Source organism: Opisthocomus hoazin, chromosome 7 (genome assembly GCF_030867145.1).
Source record: "Opisthocomus hoazin isolate bOpiHoa1 chromosome 7, bOpiHoa1.hap1, whole genome shotgun sequence".
Lineage (NCBI taxonomy): Eukaryota > Metazoa > Chordata > Aves > Opisthocomiformes > Opisthocomidae > Opisthocomus > Opisthocomus hoazin.
This window is the reverse complement of record NC_134420.1, coordinates 1,038,334-1,056,323: the sequence shown is the minus strand read 5'-3', so window position 1 is coordinate 1,056,323 and position 17,990 is coordinate 1,038,334. Positions and strand designations below refer to the sequence as shown.

General features: G+C 50.8%; 1 protein-coding gene across 1 annotated transcript in view; it reads right to left on the bottom strand.

The window, feature by feature from the left end:
- Window positions 1–17,712, bottom strand: part of CCDC9B (coiled-coil domain containing 9B) — a 52,255-nt gene extending 34,543 nt beyond the window's left edge. Inside the window, exons 1-4 of the mRNA XM_075427340.1 lie at window positions 17,538–17,712; window positions 11,712–11,825; window positions 10,631–10,735; window positions 9,238–9,399 (exon numbers count right to left, since the gene is read on the bottom strand). Coding sequence (XP_075283455.1) covers window positions 9,238–9,399; window positions 10,631–10,735; window positions 11,712–11,825; window positions 17,538–17,558 — 402 coding nt within the window. The 5' untranslated portion in view covers window positions 17,559–17,712. The remainder of the gene's footprint in view (window positions 1–9,237; window positions 9,400–10,630; window positions 10,736–11,711; window positions 11,826–17,537) is intronic.
- Window positions 17,713–17,990: the final 278 nt, after the last annotated feature.

The following is a 17,990-nucleotide window of genomic DNA, read 5'->3' as shown; positions in this document are numbered from 1 at the left end:
CCACCCTGCTTCCAGGGATATGTAATATTACATGGGCATGTTTAACTGAGCACAACTTAGGTAGGCTGGGATTTACCCTCTTCAAATGCTTTGCAGCATGAACACTGATTGACATTTTTATTTTAGACAGGCGAGCCCATCCTGCATTTGTGTCTTTGAAACAAATGTGAAGTTTTCCTTTCGCCAAACAACATCTCCCAATAAAATGTGAGGCTACATTGGAGCAGAAGCCTGGAGGGTGAAAGAGAATGGGAACAGTAGGATGTTCTCTCCAACCTTACCCACAAAGCAGTTACTACCCTGAAGTGTATTAACACTTCATAGCCTATCATCTTCGTAGTCATTGTGCGTTCATATTTCTGGAATGATATATTCAGCAGTGGAATGGTTTAGAAAACTGATCAATAAATTCCTTGAACAAGGGCAGTTTGCCCCTTTCAGATATTATTTCCAGCTGTCTGTATCAGTTCACGACTTTACTGCATGGATTTACATCTGGTTCTTATTTTGTTAATTATTTTTGTTGCTGGCTGAGCTCCTGCCAGTGCCCTCAGCCATCACTTTCTCAAAATGAGCACATCTTTTGTACAAAAATACATACTTTTTCTCATTTAAAAGTATCATCTTTCAGTTCCATCATGCGCCTTTTTTTTTTTTGCCTTACAAGGAAATGAGAGACTTAATAAGTCGTCTCCATCTTTATTTCTGATCTTTTTCTTTTCTCTTCATCTGTGTGATTCCTCGGCTCGACTCTACCTGGGATGAACAAACCTCAGAAGCTTCCCTCTCTAAAGAAAGCTATATTTTCCTCTGTTTTTTTCCCTGGACTTCCACACATACTGGAGTCTTGATTTCAAAGGAGCTCAAAATCTCCAAGCAAACTTCAGTGAAACTTGGGAACTCTTTGTTGCTACGAACCTGGTTTCAAAAACAAACAGCACACACTGACCTCTGATTCATATGGAAGCCTTGCAGGCATCAGTGAATTTGCCATGACATATGATAGCAAGATGTCTTACACTAGCTTCATCTTCACTCGGCTCTGCCAGACGTGCAGATGTTAGCATGGAGGGAGCCTTGCTGTGGACAGCCTCTGTCAGCAAGAACGTTTTTATCGCCTGTCCAGTCACTGAGCTTCCTAACACATGATAAATGTTATAGGAGGTACTGGAGTATTTCCAGCATCAGACCTTCAGTCTCTTGTTTATTTTTCTTTCACTTCTGTGTAATTTTGCTGTCTCAGCAGAGACAGTTCTTGAGTTGGCCTGATGCATGCGAGAGGAGCAGTGGGTCCCTGCGCTGCGACTGGTTGCCAGAGCTGTGTGGACATGGTGGGAACCTTTCTGTACATTCCCTTGAGTACGCACAGCTCTGGTTTTAGGTTTCAGCCGTAGCTCCTAACAAGTTTTGCTGCTCTTAGTAGGACCCTTGCTATTTCTGCTTGTCTTGAAATAAGTGAAGCCACATGTTGCCTTCAAAGCAAGGATCTGCTGCCAATCTGTTCAATGCCATTCTAGTACTTTCCATGTTGTTCTCTATTTTTGTGTCAATGCAGCCTCCTACTTTGACTGCTGCTGAGGACCAGCATCTGTGAGCCATCCCTAGAGACGTCAAGATCTTTTTCCTGAGAGAGCAAAATCTGACAGTCAAGAGAACAGGCAATCATTTAAATATGGAGTACAACCATCTTGGCATCTACCATAGCCAGACATTCAGGTGTACTTTTACCTGCAGCCAGGATATATGTCCTGGAAAAGTCCCCATACCTGTAAACTCTGTGAGCTGTTTTAAAGGTTTTAGCCTACGTATCTGTCTTGAGAAGGGTATGATTTTATCAGAGACCGGGCAGAGCCAGAAAGTTCAAACCAGTATCTAAACTGCCCTGAAATTCTAGCTTTACTCCCCCTCCACGAATAGGGCATGCTATACTGTCCTTAATTACACATCCCATTGCAGTCACAACATTACAAGTGATTGCATTACTGCAGCTTATTAAGTGACTGCCTGATTCCTAAAATAACGTCAGAACTGGTTGAAGATGTGAAGGTCAATGGCAGCTTTGGCAGCAGCAACCAGAAGCCAGTGGATTTTAGGAGCCTGAGAGCCGGACAGAAGGCAAGCAGCAGACTCGAGACCATGGGCTTCAGGAGAGCAGATGTTGAATTGCTCAGGGAACTGGCAGCAGGATCCTGCAGGAAGCTGTATTGCAGGGGAAAGGGGCCCAGGAGGCCTGACTGATTTCCATAGACAAGGCACAAGAAGATAAGTAAGGACTTCCTGTTGTACAAGAAAATGAGCAGGTGTGGAAAGTGGCCAGCTTGGCTGAGCAGGTTGCTCCTGGCTGAACTTAAATGCAAAAAGGGAGTGCGTGGGCGGAGGAAAGGGACAGGCTTTCAAGAAAGATTATGGGAGCAGGATGTGGTCATGCAGGGATGGAGTTAGGAAAGCCAAAGCTCACCTGGAATTGAAACAAGTGAGAGATGTGAAGGTCAGCAAGGAGGACTTCTGCAGATACATTCACAGCAAAGAAAGTCGGAGAAAGCTGTCGGCCTGCTGCTGAACGGGGTGGGCAGCTTAGTGACAGAGGGCGTGGAGAAGACTGGTTACTCTGTGCCTTCTTTGCTTTGGTCTTTTACTGACAAGGTCTGCTCTCCACCTCCCAAGTCTCTAACCTAGTAGCAGAGTCAGAGAAATGCTTCGCTCCCTCAGCATCCTGGAAGATTCAGTTATGGACCATTTAAATCAAGTAAGAAGGTGGGACTAGGTGGGCTTCATCCAAGGGTGCTGAGGGTGTAGGCTGATATTGCTGTGAGGCTGCTTCCTACTGCTTAGCATCTTCAGTGATCCGGATAACAGGACAGACTACACCTTCATCAAGGCCATGGGTGACACCGAGCTGATACGCCGGAGGATGGTACAGTCATTCAGAGGGATCTTGGCAAGGTGGAGGAGGGTCAACAAAAACCAATGAGAAGTCCTGCACCTGGGGCAGAAGAACCCCGAAGAATCCCATGCATCACCGCAGGCAGGGGCCCAGCTGGCTGGGAGCAGCTCTGCAGAAGTACTTTGGGAGCCTGGCGGGCAACAACTTGACCGTAAGGGAACAGCGAGGAAGGCTAGTTGCTCACTGGGTTCCATTAGCACCAGGATAGCCATCGGGTTGAGAGAAGTGATTATTTCCCTCTGTTTGGGCTGTGTTTGAAATATTGTGTCCAGTTTCCCCTCACTGCAAGATGAAAGTAGTGTAGAAAAGATGAAAAGAGTCTAGTGGAGGATCACCAAGATGGTTACAGGGCTGGAGCATAGGATGCACACGGTGAGGCTGCATTTGCTAAGTCTGGAGAGAGAAGACAAGGCAAAGAGGGGGCCTAATTGCAGTATTTCTCCGTCTGACAAGGTGTTATGAAGAGAACAGAGCCTGACCCCTCTCAGAGGTACATAGTTGAAGGGCAAGAGGCAACAGACACAACCTGCCATGAGGCGAAGTACAACTGCAAGTAAGGGAGAAAACCTCACAATGGTGGTAGTCAAACACTTGAAAATGGGGGCCCGAAGAGGCTGTCAAATCTCCATCACTGCAGATTTTCAGAATTTGATTGGACTCAGCCCTGAGCAACCTGAGATAACGTTGAAGATAACTTTTTAGCAGGAGATCAGACCAGACAACCTCCAGAGGTCCTATCCTACTTCAGCTATTTTACGATTCTATTATTGAGCCCAAGTCTGTAGCCTGCTTCACCTGTGAAGTAAAACTTACTTAGACTTTACATCTGTATATGTGTGCACATGCACACATGCACGTGTGCAAACGTATGCAAGTAATGGATTTAACGTGCAAGTACGAATTTAGTAATTTTGCTTGTTTTCTGCAGCTCTGGCTTTTATACAACTAGAACTGGGTAGTAGAGACCAGAATTCAGGATCAGTCAGCCAACAAGCTCACAAGCACTTAGGTCTTGGCTTTTAAGTGGCACCTGCTTCTGAATGACTGAATCACATCTTGTCCAGAGGTAACATATTTCCATTGCCAGAACTATTAGCCAATACAAACACAGGATGTTTTAAAATGAAAAGAGTCTTTCAAATCCTGTTTATGTTCTATGATTCATATATTTCATTCCTAAATTTCACTGAAGCTGGAGACTGGAATTGGAATTGTCAGCATAGGATTCCTGCTTGCAGCTGAAGAAACCAATGTGGTTTTTCTGTTGTAAGTGCAAATCACCATTAATGGACATGGGTGGAAGAAAGATTAACCTTGTGCACAGACTATCTTGGTCTTGTCTTTCAGACCACAGAGCTGGGCTGGATAATTTGAAGCTTCAAATCTCTCCTGCCATGCCCTCTGGGTTCATGGGGCAATGTCTGCAGCCACAAGAGTATCCTCTGGTCTCACTCATGTTGGCAGTTGTGCTGAGATGATCTAGTAGCTCAGAAATACAGTATTAACATGGTCATTTTGGAAAGCTGCTGTGTATCAGCACTAACAGGCCATGCCTGTGCTCTTACCTTGCAATAAATACAGGAAAATGCAGTTTTATTTAACTCTTCCATTAAAGACTATGTAAATGGACACCTCTTATACAGTAGCTTGTGAAGCTATGCTAATGGAATCATATGTCTTCCAGATATATGAACAAACACTTCCCATTGCGAAGAAAAGGTTGTGAAAACCAAACCTCGTCAGCTGCTCTGAAAACCTGAGCCTTCCTATTTAAACTTTCTCCCACAACTAGGAAGGATGAAGTGATAAGCATCATTGTGTGTACTTCACAGTTCCCCTTTATAGGGAAAACTAAACTCTTTCTTATGCCTGGAGACATAGAAGAAGAGTGCTTAGCAATTTTTTGAGTCCCCGTACACATCATGAGTCTGTGACTCAACGCCAGAAGTGTCAGTGGAGTCACAGCAGGGACAAATAGAGTCTCCCTGTTTTGGAACTGGTGTCTACAAGACTGCACCTCTCTTCTTTCTCTCTCCACACTAGCATCTCCTCTTCTAAAAACCTGTTCCTCGCTCCCGTCTTTTGGGGAGGAGGGCTCGCTAAAGCAATCTGGGCAATCGCCCAAGGCAATCTGTAAAGCAATTTTCTATGAAAGAATCTCTTTCTTTTCCCCAGCATCTGCCTCCTTGGCAGGAAACCTCCAGCTGAGGAGGCTGCCGGCTGCCACCAAGGAACTCTGCAGCCCAGGCAAGGACTGCTTTCCTCAACATGCAAACAGTCCCCACAAAGGACGGTGTTCTCCCATTGTAAGAGCAAAGCTCTTGGGAATCACAGGAATGAATCGATTTAGACCCTCCTGATCAGGATCCAGTTCTGCACAACTGCAATATATTTGGGGAAGAGCTGAAATCTGCTGACATCCTCTGAAGGCAGCCGGACACATTATTCCTTGCAGCATAACTGCTTGCTGTCCTGTCTCCCTGCTCTATTTGCAGCATGACTTGGGGGCTGAAAATATGGTCTGGCTTTGCTTTGGAACCACTGAATCGCTCAAGCCTGGTAAATACTTTGGTGCTGAAGCTGTGCATCGCTTTGTTCTTCAATGGTTGTTATTCCCAGGAAATATCTTTGCTCCAGGAATAATCCTGAGTTTCCTGGGACATTCAAGGCAATACATCTGCTCTCCTTTAAGCCCTGAGCAGGCAGGTACAGTAATCCTAGCTTGTACTGCTGAGGTTAGTTGATGAACTGGGGAGCTGGGCTTGCTCTGCCCTAAACGGAGCACCAATACAAGGTGTTTAGCATGCTACTTCATTTTTTTTTTAATTGAGAAAGTAAGCCCAGTGATGGCTTAGCAGGGTAATAGCAAGCTCTTAATCCATAACTTGGACATCAAACATTAATTCTAGCTTAAGTCAAAAGCTGTTTCCTAGAGCTCTCCAGTCTTTATGTGGTGACGGCCTGTTCTTTAGACAAATAACATGGTCGGAAATAACTCCTGCCAGGGAGGCCCAGCACTGGCTGGGTATGTTTGGAAGATGGCTTCATCCCTTACTGTCTCAGAAAGTCCTTTCTGAGGAGCGACATGGGCCCTGAGCACAAGCGACAGCAAAGCTGCTACCTGAAAATCAATGCAAAGGACCTCGTACCCAAATACCATGATCAGGACGGAAGCCTGGAAGTACACTACTGGATTTACATGGAGGTGACACCTTCCTTGGGCCATGAGATGTTAAAAGCCACAGTGGGAAGGCTGGCGCGTTGGCAAAGCCATTAAACCCTGTAGTTTATTGAGCAGATGGCAAGGAAGACTCAGAGGCTGATACAGGAAATATCTACTTAGCAGAGCTGTGAAAGCTAGACACATACAGGCTGGGAGACCACCAGCTTTTCTGGGTAATATCCTCTCTCCCTCCCTCCCTCCCTTGGTCCCCATATTGCTTCTGGCTAAGATGCAATGCCTGAAGGCACATTCTGCTTAATTTGCTGACAAGTGCCTCCTTTCACGTCTTTATTATTTTAAGAATATCAGTGATTTCCTAGATTGCTTGTCCCACGCTGGGAAATCCTGGCCCTCGATGGCCTAGCTCCCAAAGTGAGGGATGTCAGATGAGGAAAGGGTCCATGCAGAGCCAACGGGAACAGCGAGCAGGGCCCGAACAGCCGGCAGTGCCTGCCAGAGCCACCTCTTCCCCTCCACCGGGCCTGTCCCACCCCACTCACTGCCTGCAGGAGAGCCGAGACTCTGGCACCGGCTGTTTAGCTGCAGCCAGACAAAATCATAGAAATAAGCTTGCACTTCACATGGTATCAAATACAATCTTGTCCAAACTCCTAATAATTTTCCCCTCTCACCCATTACAGCCCCATGCTCTTCCTACTCATCCATTTTGAGAACTATATTTAAAGTAACTAAAGGAAGGTTCTGGACTGATGCCACTGGAACATTCACCAGTAAATCAGTTATCCTCTGTCATCAAGTCAGGCTGCCGGCTTGTGCTTTACACCAACACTCGGCAGACCTTGGAGGGCTGCTAAGGCCTGTGAAAGGTGCTTAATGCAAGCAAATTCCTATATAGCATACAACAGGGAACTTAAGGGAAGTTTCCACAGAGGTTTGCATTTCCAGCAGAAAAATCTCAGAGGTCTATTAATTGGCCATGCTGATAAACTCTGGCACACAGTTGAAGGCAGCAATGTGATTCAGCTGCCAGTGCTTTGTGCTAATACAAATCCCCATCTAGGACCTGAATTCTGAGCTATAGATTATGGAAACGGCTCCAGGGGACACAGCCTGTCTGCGAGAACCACTCGCTCTGCGAATGTAATTGCTTCAAATATAAGCCCCCCATGCAGAGCTACATAGCCATGAGAAACCTTGGAGGAGACTCTCAAGTATTTCATTGGTAAAGTTCAGTCGGTAATGAGGATGGTTAGATTTCTATGTACCCTCTATTCTAAGAAAAAATAGAATATTTCCCCTTACATCAGGAGGTGGTTTGTTTGTGCTGGAATGAGATTTCATCTGAAGGGGATGTTCGCGCTACCGGTAATTTATCTGGAACAAAGGAAATGAGAGGCCTCAGTCCCGTTCTCCTGAAAAATCATTCTGAAAGGTGCATTATTTCCTAAATGATTCAGTTCCTTCAAGGTAACATGTAATGACTTTATAATGGCACAGAAATTGTGGCCTGTTTCTTCATGGAAAGCAAGGGTAACTAGGTCACGGAGAAAGAGAAATGAAAAGGCATTCAAGGCACAAAATCAGAAAAATATTTCCAAGCTGCCTCAGAGGGAGAAATGGCTCTCTGCCTTTTGTTTACAGCCAAGGTTTTCAGCACTTCTACCCCAAAGCACCAGGGTAGCAGGAAGGGCGGGGTTTTGCTTCATTACCCTGGGGAATCTCTTTGGCTTGGACCTCAGCTCAGAAAAGCCCGCTCTCATTTTGAGGGCCAAGCACATTGCTGTGCCTAAAAGGGGACCCAGGGGAGCCCCATTTGCTGCCACCGTTTCCTTTTCCCAGCGCTGCCGTGATGGAGACAGGGGCTGACCTCGTCTGCCCCGATGTCTCAGCAAGGCGCAGGGCCAGCTGAGGCTCTCTGTCTCCTTCGTACCGGCACGGTCAGCACAAAGGGTCTGTGCTCACCTGGGTGTTGTGTCTCCCCTTGTCTCACTGGTGTCTCCTTAGTCTTAATCAATGAATAGATAAGATTGCCTCTTTTATTCTTTTGGAACATATTCAACAGCAAGAAATATCACCTGCAGCAATAATCTCCCTCCAGAGACTCACTAAGCTTCCCTCAGACCCCATACAGGTGCAACTGTGCACGCAGATGCTACATTTTTCCAAAGAAGGTGGCACTTCTGATCCTTGTTCCTGTTTATCTCTGTGGCCAAACTCACCAACTCCAGCGAGAACAAGATCAGTCCCCTGAGATACACTCCGAGGGAAGAAAATCAGAATGTGAAGCTCATACAGGCACGTACTTCCTTGGACGTGCTGCCAACACTAACTGCCAAAGTTTTATCAAACCCTTCCTGGCAAATAACTCCCGACATGCCGACGCTGCCATGGGATCCTTTGATCATTATATCTGGATGCACAGACTCCAGGAGGGATGGGGTAGCGCCCGGGAGGGGATGCTTTGGGATTTAGAAAATGAAGTACCATTCCCAATTACTTTTGCTGTTTCGCACGATTTTTAATTAAGTCTGCAAATAGTGGGTCACATTTTCTGCCTGTCACATTGGCAGCTGCAACAGATACTCATGTCACTCTGTTATTTCTTCTGCATTTAGGACTTTCTGGAATACAGTAACAGGGTGAAATGATGCTGTTTTTACCACCAAACATCACTGCCTCCCTGGGAATAGCTGAGGAGTCATGTAGCTCAGTCCTTCCAAGCTCCCACTTCTTTCCATCCCCTTTTCAGGCACAGCGACACAGTTTAACAAAGCCGCCGGTGGCCCAGGGGGGCAATGAGGTGACTGATCTCTCAGAAAGGGAACTGGCTGCACATGGCTGGATGGAGCTGCTGGGACGTTTAGCAAGTTCTGGGGGCTGATTCTTGTGAATCAGACATGGGGAGGAAAGTGTGTGCAACTGGAGATGCAGACTGCAGCTGTGCTGAAGGATTGAGAAACGAGAGAAAAGGAGCGGGAAGGGAACTGTTCCCTTTGGAGACGAGACACCAGGGGAGATGCTGAGCAGAAAGTGCACGTGAGAGGCAGAACAGAAGCCTTTTTGTAAGTTAAGAGGCTGCAGTGTAAGAAGAATCCTCTTCCCTGCTCACCTTGGCTTTGTTGTCCATGGTAACAGCCAGCTGCATCCTCTTCCCCATCCTGAATGTGAACATGTGATCTGCCTCCTCTTCCTCCTCCTCCTCACTGCCAATGCCGAACCCAGGGCTTGTAGGACAGGGGCTCACCCATTTCTCGCTCACGATCCTTTTGTCCTGGAAAAGGAATCACTTCCATTAGCAAATCCAGGCCACTTGGCTCACTGGTGCGATTCCCTTCCCCAAACACACCTGCACGCGAGCAGGGAGGCCAGCTACAGAAAGGCAGGCCTTGCCCCGAGGAAGCTTTCTGTGCCCGGCACGGTGCCGTGACATTCCTAGGGAACAAGGGGCTCGTTGTGTGCTCAGCAGCAAAACCCACAACTACGGCGGGTCTGGAAAATCCTTTGCACTTACAAATCTGACATTTCAGACTAAAATGCCAGAGTTATAGGAAACAAATGTCATCCTCATCTCTTTTTGCAGCACTCTGAGTTAGATCAGGAAAGCCTAAGTCCTGATGGAGATGGCCTTGGAAGCCAAGTGGATGGCTCCTGAGGGTGGTGCTCACCATCGAGAGGGCTGGGCTATCTTGTCCATAGTGTTCAGTCTGGGTAATTGCATCTTTCAGGTCCTGTATGAGAGAAAAATGTGTGCAACAGCGCACCTTTGGAGAAAAGCAAGGGCCGGGACGTGGTTGAGAAGGGAGCAAAGCACTAGCCTGGATCTAGCAGCCCAGGAGTGCCAACTGCATGGAAGAAGGGTGGGCTGGCTCAGCGAGCTCTGCGCTCACGCTGGCAGAGGACTTCACCCAGGGGTGACAGCAGGGCTGGCCGGCTGGTTTACCAAATCCCACACTGCCAGGAGGGGTGGATGGGGCTTGTCAGACACAGATTTGGTCCAGTTAGGAGGGAAGCCTGGGATCTGCAGCATTTGCCCCAGTTGTGGGAAGCCCCAAAGCAACCAAGGGCGACTTGCTTTAATCACTCATAAAGCCTAAGGAGACCATGTGACTTTTCCCAGCCTACAGTCATCCTCAGAGGCATTCCTGCTGCGTCCAGCGACACACATACCCCTGACACGTTCTGCCTACGTATTTGCTGCAAAGTTCACACCTGGGACCCATGCAGGGCCAAGCATGCCTGTTCACACATTCATTCATTCGTCTGTTAATTCTGTGTGCTGGGGTACAGGTGCCTGGGCCTGGCTGGAAATCTGCGTTGAGCAGTTAAAACCACTTTGAGCACACATCTCTGCAGAGCTGTTACAGCCTTTTGCGAGGGCTTAGGTGCTCTGCCCCATGCCTGAAAAAGCTTTGCTGTGGAGGCTCTCTCTTTCAGAAACGTGACTTTGCTGAGGCAGGACTGGAGCGAGAGCTGGCCACTGGTGATGGAGAGGCAGCACTTACGTTGTGAGCCTTGGTGATGGTAATAGTGAGTCCATCTTGCTTGGGTCTCCTGGAGGTAACAGCCATTCCTTCCTGCTCAGCTCGCTTTTTGTCCTCTTCTATTTCCTGAAACACATATATATCCTTGTCATTAGCCTCTACCTGGATGTCTACAGATACTGTCTATTTTCCTGTTTAGCATTTCCCCTAAATGGACCCAACTCTACCACTAAGAAGGAGTGGACCAATTTGTGTCCCATCCATGTGCCCCTGGAAGGGGTCACAGGCAGCTTTGACCTGCACTACCTGTCCCTGCACCTTTGCACCTTAGCAGATCTCTTGTGGACTCAAGGTGTCCACTGTGGTCTGAGCACGCGCAATGGAAGCAAGCACAGAGTACAGGAGTCCTTCCCTGCCTGTCAGGGAAGATGATCAGTTTGAGGTTCATGAAAGATACGTGAAAGGCTCATACAAGCCAGGCTGGATATCTCCTGCAGGCCACTGGGCAGCCTCTCTTTGCCAAGGCAGGAGCAAAAAAATTGGGGTGTAGCCAGAGTACTTCCTCCTAATTCAGAGAGTAAGGCTGCAGAAACCAGCAGGCTGCTAAAGCTGTGATTTGCCTTCATCTTCCCTTTTTTCATGGAAACTTGTTTGGACACCTCTGTGCTCCATGGAAACACTGGGACCAGCAATGGAACTCATACCACTGCCCTGACAGGGAAGATAAACCTGTCAAATGTCTTGAGGACGCAATCTCCTGTGTGTCCAAGAGGATACGCACGAGGCACAGGGAAGGACAGCTGGGGAAAAAGTCAGGGGAATATGAGATGAAGAGGTGGCAAAGGTGTGATGCAGATAGAGGAAGATGTTAGGGCAAGAGGAGGTGCTACAGCAGCAAGGCAAGCGTCAGCGAGCCTGCTTTCCAACGCAATTCAGGAGCCATGGCTAAAGGCAGAGCTCTGCCCACCTGCTCCGAATGCTTCCCAATACAAAAATGTTATCTGTATAACAAAGGCACTCTGACATGGCTGACCATTTTCTTTACACTGTGAGTTGAGGACTCCAAAACGGAGCTGGGGAAGGTCAGAACCTGCAGACTCACCTGGTATCTTCGTATGAGCGCTTCATTCTTTTTCCGCAAAGCCAAGATTTTCTTATCAAGTTCAACATCTTTCTGTTCTTTCTTCCTTAACACTGCATCATCCACAGCAGCATCCTGAAAACAGAAGCAGCAAAGCTCTTCTCAGTCATCACACCAACAGGATGAAACCTGCTGCTTCTGTTTGGACAGGGTGAGAAGTGGAAGAGTCCCCATCATTTCTCCCCCTGGATCTCCATTAAAAAGAATACTGTGTCTTGTAAACTGACTTTCTCCTGACAGAACTGACCTTTCATTTTCTTACAATTTTTGGTCAGCAACGAGGGAGGTGGAGCAAAAAGCTGATGTCCCACTTTGATGGCTGTCGGCAAGGCTCCAGACTTAACACACTGCTTAGCTGCACGCAGTGAATGACACCTCTCCCTGCTGTTGGTTCAGGTGTTCTCAGGCACATCAGTTCCCCTCCATTTACATTCAGAGAGCACCTTGGTTACCACAGGGAATAAATTGCATTTTTTAGATTCTAGTGACAGCAGTGCCTAGTGAAAATTAATGCTGATGAGTATCAACTCACTGCAGCAAGCCGATCCATATTGTCTAGACTCTGCCTGGTGTTTGCATGAAGAGCGAGGCGGCAAGGCAGAGATCTCCAAGGCACTACAGGTTTATTTTTAAACAGTGTTTTTGTGCTCTCCTTATCAGCATGGCATCTGCATGCTGCCGAGATCTCATATTCCCTCTCCTCTGCTCACACAGAGAGCCAGATAAGACAAAGTGAGACTGGGGAGGGGAAGAAAGGAACCCCAGATCTCTGAGCAGGCGTTGCACGCCTGGGTATCTGTTTTGCTGGGATCGCAACTCTAACCAGCAGCAGGCGAGCCCCAGCCTGCCGCCTTTGCCATTTGGCCCTGTGCAGTACGACTGCCGCAGGAGCACTGCAGCAAATCCAGCTGCCGTGCAGGACGCATACCGTCCACAGCGCCAGGAAAGTCACAGGGAATCCAGAAGCAAATGTAACGAAACCATCGCCCATCTCGCTACAACTAGATGATGCTCCCGTGGGTGACTCTCAGGGTTGCGTCCCTACGAAGCGGGAAGGCAAACTGACGGTCCCAAGGGCTGGCAAAGACGTTCCTGTGTGCCAGCGTCCTCCGGGGCCAGAGGTGCCTGCTGGTGGCTCCAATGCCGCCTGCGACCATCCCGGCCCCGTCCTCGCCCTGGCCCTGTCGAGGTCCCTGGGGCCGGCATCAGACCTGCTCCAGGGCCCCTCAGCGCCCAGCCACGCCCCGGGGGCAGGGAGCGGGACCCGCTGCGCCCCACCTTCAGCCCCAGCCCCAGCCCGGTGCTAACCTGATGGCCGCTACAAGCCTGGCCCTAAAACCACCCCAGCTGCAGGATATACTGGGCATAACTGGTGCGGAGGAGGAGGCCGCGGGGTGCCCCGTGAGGAGGCGGCCACAGACTGCCCCCGGCCGGTTCCAGCCGGCTCCCCCCACAGGCCTCCCGCCAAAACTCAGCCAATCAGGGCAGTCCGTGGGGCCTCTGAGCCAATCAGGGCAGTCCGTGGGGCCTCTGAGCCAATCAGGGCAGTCCGTGGCGCCCTGGCACTGTCCGAGGGGCGAGGCGCCTCCGCGCCCTTCAGGGGCGGCCATGGCGCCTCGGAGGAGCCACGTCGAGGGGAAAGGGGGAGGGCGGCCGGCACAGGAGGAGGCCCAGAAGAAAACGGCCCTGCTGGGAGGAGGAGGAGGAGGAGGAGGAAGAGGAGGAGGAGGAGGAGGAGGAGGAGGAGGAGGAGGAGGAGGAGGAGGAGGAGGAGGAGGAGGAGGTCCCCCCCACCCAAGTGGGGACCCTCGAGGGGCTGCTGCTAGCAGGGGAGCCAGCGGGGGCCGATCCCCATGGCCGACACTGTCCTCGCCTCGCCAAAGGGACGGGGTGCCCCGTGCTGAGGGGGACAGAGAACAAAAAAACGGGGGGAAGGGGTGGGGAAGGGTGCCGGGAGGGAAGCAGCAGTGCTTTTCCTAGAGTGTGTTTGTTTGTTTTCATCTTTCTTTAAAACCAGTATCAGTCGTTAATAGATGATTAACCGGCAGATAAAATCGATTAAAATTCCCTGAAACAGTAAAGAGGTTTTGCTCGCCATAGAATCACAGAATCACAGAATAGTAGGGGTTGGAAGGGACTTCTGTGGGTCATCTAGTCCAACCCCCCTGCCCAAGCAGGGTCACCCAGAGCAGGCTGCACAGGACCTTGTCCAGGCGGGGCTTGAATATCTCCAGAGAAGGAGACTCCACAGCCTCCCTGGGCAGCCTGGGCCAGGGCTCCGTCACCCTCAGAGGGAAGAAGTTCTTCCTCATGTTCAGACGGAACTTCCTGTGCCTCAGTTTGTGCCCGTTGACCCTTGTCCTGTCACTGAGCACCACTGGAAAGAGCTTGGCCCCATCCTCCTGACCCCCACCCTTTAGATATTTGTAAGCATTTATAAGGTCCCCTCTCAGCCTTCTCTTCTCCAGGCTGAACAAGCCCAGTTCCCTCAGCCTCTCCTCGTAGGGGAGATGCTCCAGTCCCCTCACCATCCTCGCAGCCCTCCACTGGACTCTCTCCAGTAGCTGGCCCCATGCAGGGACCAGACGTGTTTTTTGCCCATCCCTGTCAGCTTCCTATCAAATTCCTCATAAAAACACCAAGACCCACAACACAACTGCTGGTTTCGCCATTTTCGTGGGACCGGATCGCCGCTGAGCGAGTATTTCTGCCGCCCTGGCTTCTCCGGGGCCGACAGCTCCCGGCTGTGCCCATGCCAAGGGCAAAACCCCCAGGAGCACTCTCCACTGCCGGCTCTGAAGCGTTCGAGGCTGGGAAGAGCTTCGGCACGGGCAGGAGGGGTTTTTCCTTCGTTAACCGTGGCACAGCAGTGCGGCCTCCTCCAGGGAAGGAGACGCCAGGGACGGGAGGGTTTCTCCTGGAGACCTCGGTTGCCTTTCGCCTGGTCCTAATTAGGTCACCAGAGGAAAAACCGGAGCAGCGGCGGTCCGGAGGAGGGGATGGAGGGGTGCTGTCTAATACAGCCCTTCCTCAACCGAGGAAACATGCAGTGAGAAGCTCAAGGCTTGAAGGCAAAAAGTAAAACCACAGATGCTATAGCCCAGGGGAGGGAAAGCCTTTGACCCCGCTCCATGTTCCCAGCTCTGTCCGCGATCTCCGCCCAGCGACGCGCCGGGGCTCCGGCCTCCTGGAGATGTGTGTGTGTACAGCGTGACGGCGCATCGAAGCAGGCAGAGTTCAGGTGCCGGGAACCCGACTCTTGGTTTCTTGTGTGTCGTGTAGCATTTCGCCAGGATGGGAATACCCTGCCCACCTGAAAGCACGTGATTTTAGGTGAGCTGCAGGAATTACCTCCTTAACATGGGAAGGTTTTCAGCTACCTGGGAGATGGACACCAAGTAAGAACGTGGGCATGTCTGAGCAGCTGGCCCTTCGGAAAATAATTCTAGGTGGCGCGTGGGAATTCAGCCAGGGGTTAGCATCACTGCGCTTCTAAAAGTGTCGCAGGCCTCCCAGGAACCAGGGCTGCAAATCATCCTCCGCGTGCAGGGCCAGCGCTCTCCTTCAAAGGAAGGGATCCAGCTGCTGAATCACCGCACAGCCCTGCAATGCTAGGTCTTCCTTTCAAGGGCTTTACATGAAAAAAACCCAAAGCCACCTACATTTCAGCTCTGATCCAGCAGACCTGTGCTTGATCTGCACATAACAGGGCCACGGATGGGGGGAGAAGTCTGTGTATGTGACGTTCTTCAGAGAAAAGGGACTAAAGGTGGCAAACGTGATACCAGCACAGAGGAGGTGCGCTGGATGTCGGCAGCCAGAGATGGGAAAGGCAGGAGAACCGGTTTGCCAAAGCAGACCTCCGATCCCGCACAAGCGCATCCTCCCTCACACCCCCACAGAGGGGTACTTTATCCGCGCTGGTGCAGCAGCCCTCGCTGAGGGCCGCTCTGCCGGGGCACAGCCGCGCATTTGTGTTCAGGTGGAACAAGGGGGACATTCAAACCTCCTCCACACATTCTCCTGGTGGACAATGGGATTTTGTCCAGCTCCGCAGGAGAACCAAACACGCTTTTTCATTGCCATCAATCAACTGGGTAAGCAACAGGTGGGTGAGTTGTATAGCTGGGTGGATACACTTTCCTGGCCATTTTGCAAGGCTGATGAAAGCTGAATTCAGTGTTTACCTGCACAGAAGCGACTCTGCGAGCGCTAAATTGGCAGCTTTGCTGTTTGCCGAGTGCTGGGGTGTTGGCTGCTTGAGGGTGGGATCAAAGTGGTGCATGCCCTCAAACACACCCCTTTCATCTCCAAATTCCTTTGAAGGAGGAGCGACAGAGCTGCCGGCTCAGGAAGAATTTAAAAATTCCTACAGAGATTGTATTTGTGCTCTTTTCAGAGGCAAAAGATGGAAAAGACCTGTCGCCCCGTTCTCGCTCTCCGCGCGAGGCTGCACATTTGTCAGCATTTTGTCTACGTTGCAACACAGCCAGTGCGGGGGGGAGGGGGTCTTCCCAATTCCAGCTGGACATCAGTCACTGGAAGGAAAGTTTTGCTGGCATTCAGCACTTGTCCTCCCCTTTATTAACAAAGCCATTAACGTGTTTCTCTCTGCACAATCCGTTTGAGCAAGCGCTGGGGAGCTGCGGACGGGAGGTGCTCCCTCACCGCGCTCCCCGGGGCCGCGGCGCAGCCCGGCTGCGGCGTTCGGAGCCCACGCACCGGCTCGCAGGGGTCACCCATTGTGCGGTGAAGCCAAGTCAGCGTTTGCTCGTCAGCCGCCACGCCGAGCCAGCCGATAACGGGGGGACGTGCCCTCTCCTCCGCTTCTGGAACGAACCCGCTGCCCCAGCCCGTGCTGAAGCTGATGCTCAGAGTGAGCAGTGGCTGCGCCGTGCCCTCCCCAGAGCAAAGCTCTTCCGGGGAGCCAAGGTGCCCGTATGTCACAGCGACGGGAGAGTTATAAACGGCTTTGGCAGAACAAACGTGCCATGGCTTTGAATCAGAAAGCAGCCGAGCCCGATGCCTCCTAGATAGCAAGGCAGAGCAACGAAGCCGCAGAACGAGAGGCCTCTTTCTATCACAAATAAAAATGTCACAAAAGGAGAAATGGCAAGCGAGCAGCTTCGCGCTTCAATTAAATGACGACATCTCGCTCTGTCATACCCCCCACTCCTAAGTGGCACACACACTTGCTACGCAGCTCATCGCTCCAGACTGTCTCTGCGTGCAGTGTTTTCCCGCATACTTCTACGACTGCCTGCTTCTACAGCGAGAGACCTCGGAGGCAGCAGGGTTGGAAAAGCGAGAACGACAGAAGGTGGGGGGGAGGGAAGAGGAGAGCAGAGCGGGGCCCTTAGCTAACGCTCTTCTGCGTAAGCAAACGCATCCGCTCTTTTTAAGAAATATCCTCTGGCTTGACAGCTGCAGCTGAAGCCCTTGCTGGGACAGGCAACATCCAGCCCTGCCTGGCTTTCTGCTCGTTATCGACCCCGGGCTCCCACCCTCCCGGGAGGCACGTTGTCCCGAGCCAGCCACCGCAACCTGCCCCAGCGAGGGACATGCAAACCCCGGCACCCAAAATCCAGCCCCCCCGGCACCCCCTACGATGCGGTACGGCTTGTTTGCTCCCGGTGCCTGCTGGCAGCCAGGCGAGGAAAAAAAAAAACAACAAAGCGACAACCACCAAAAGGCCACCCCGAAGGAAGCGAGCCCCTTCGCGGCCTTTTTGGGTGAGGGACCCCACCGCCCCGCGCCCCTCCCAGGCCCCACCAAGGCAGCACTCACAGCTCGGTGCATGTTGGACATCGGCGGCGAAGCCCGGCGGATTCCAGAGCAGAGCTAAAAGAGGAGAGCCATCAGACGGCCTTTCTCAGCACTGGTTGCACAGCATACAAGATCATGTTTTGATTACAAAAGCCTCGCCTGGGCTCCCAGCCAAGAGCACTGGCTGCCTAATATACCAAGCACAGACAGGGTTTGGAGTGCCTGTGTCCTCCTCTCCAATCTCACTCTCTTTTTAAAAGAAACACTCCCCCTTTTCCCCCCTCCTGACTCCTTTTAACTTCCTGATGCCACAAGCCTTCGTTCAAAGAGGGAAAAGCCGGGTGAACAATGAAAAATGGATCAGGCAAGCAGCTTGACTTCGCTTCGTGGCCATTCATGGGGTCGCGTTATTTGTTATGCATGGCTAGTTCTGCGCGCCTGGCGGGGGATCGGGAAAATATCTGGGGTCCTGAA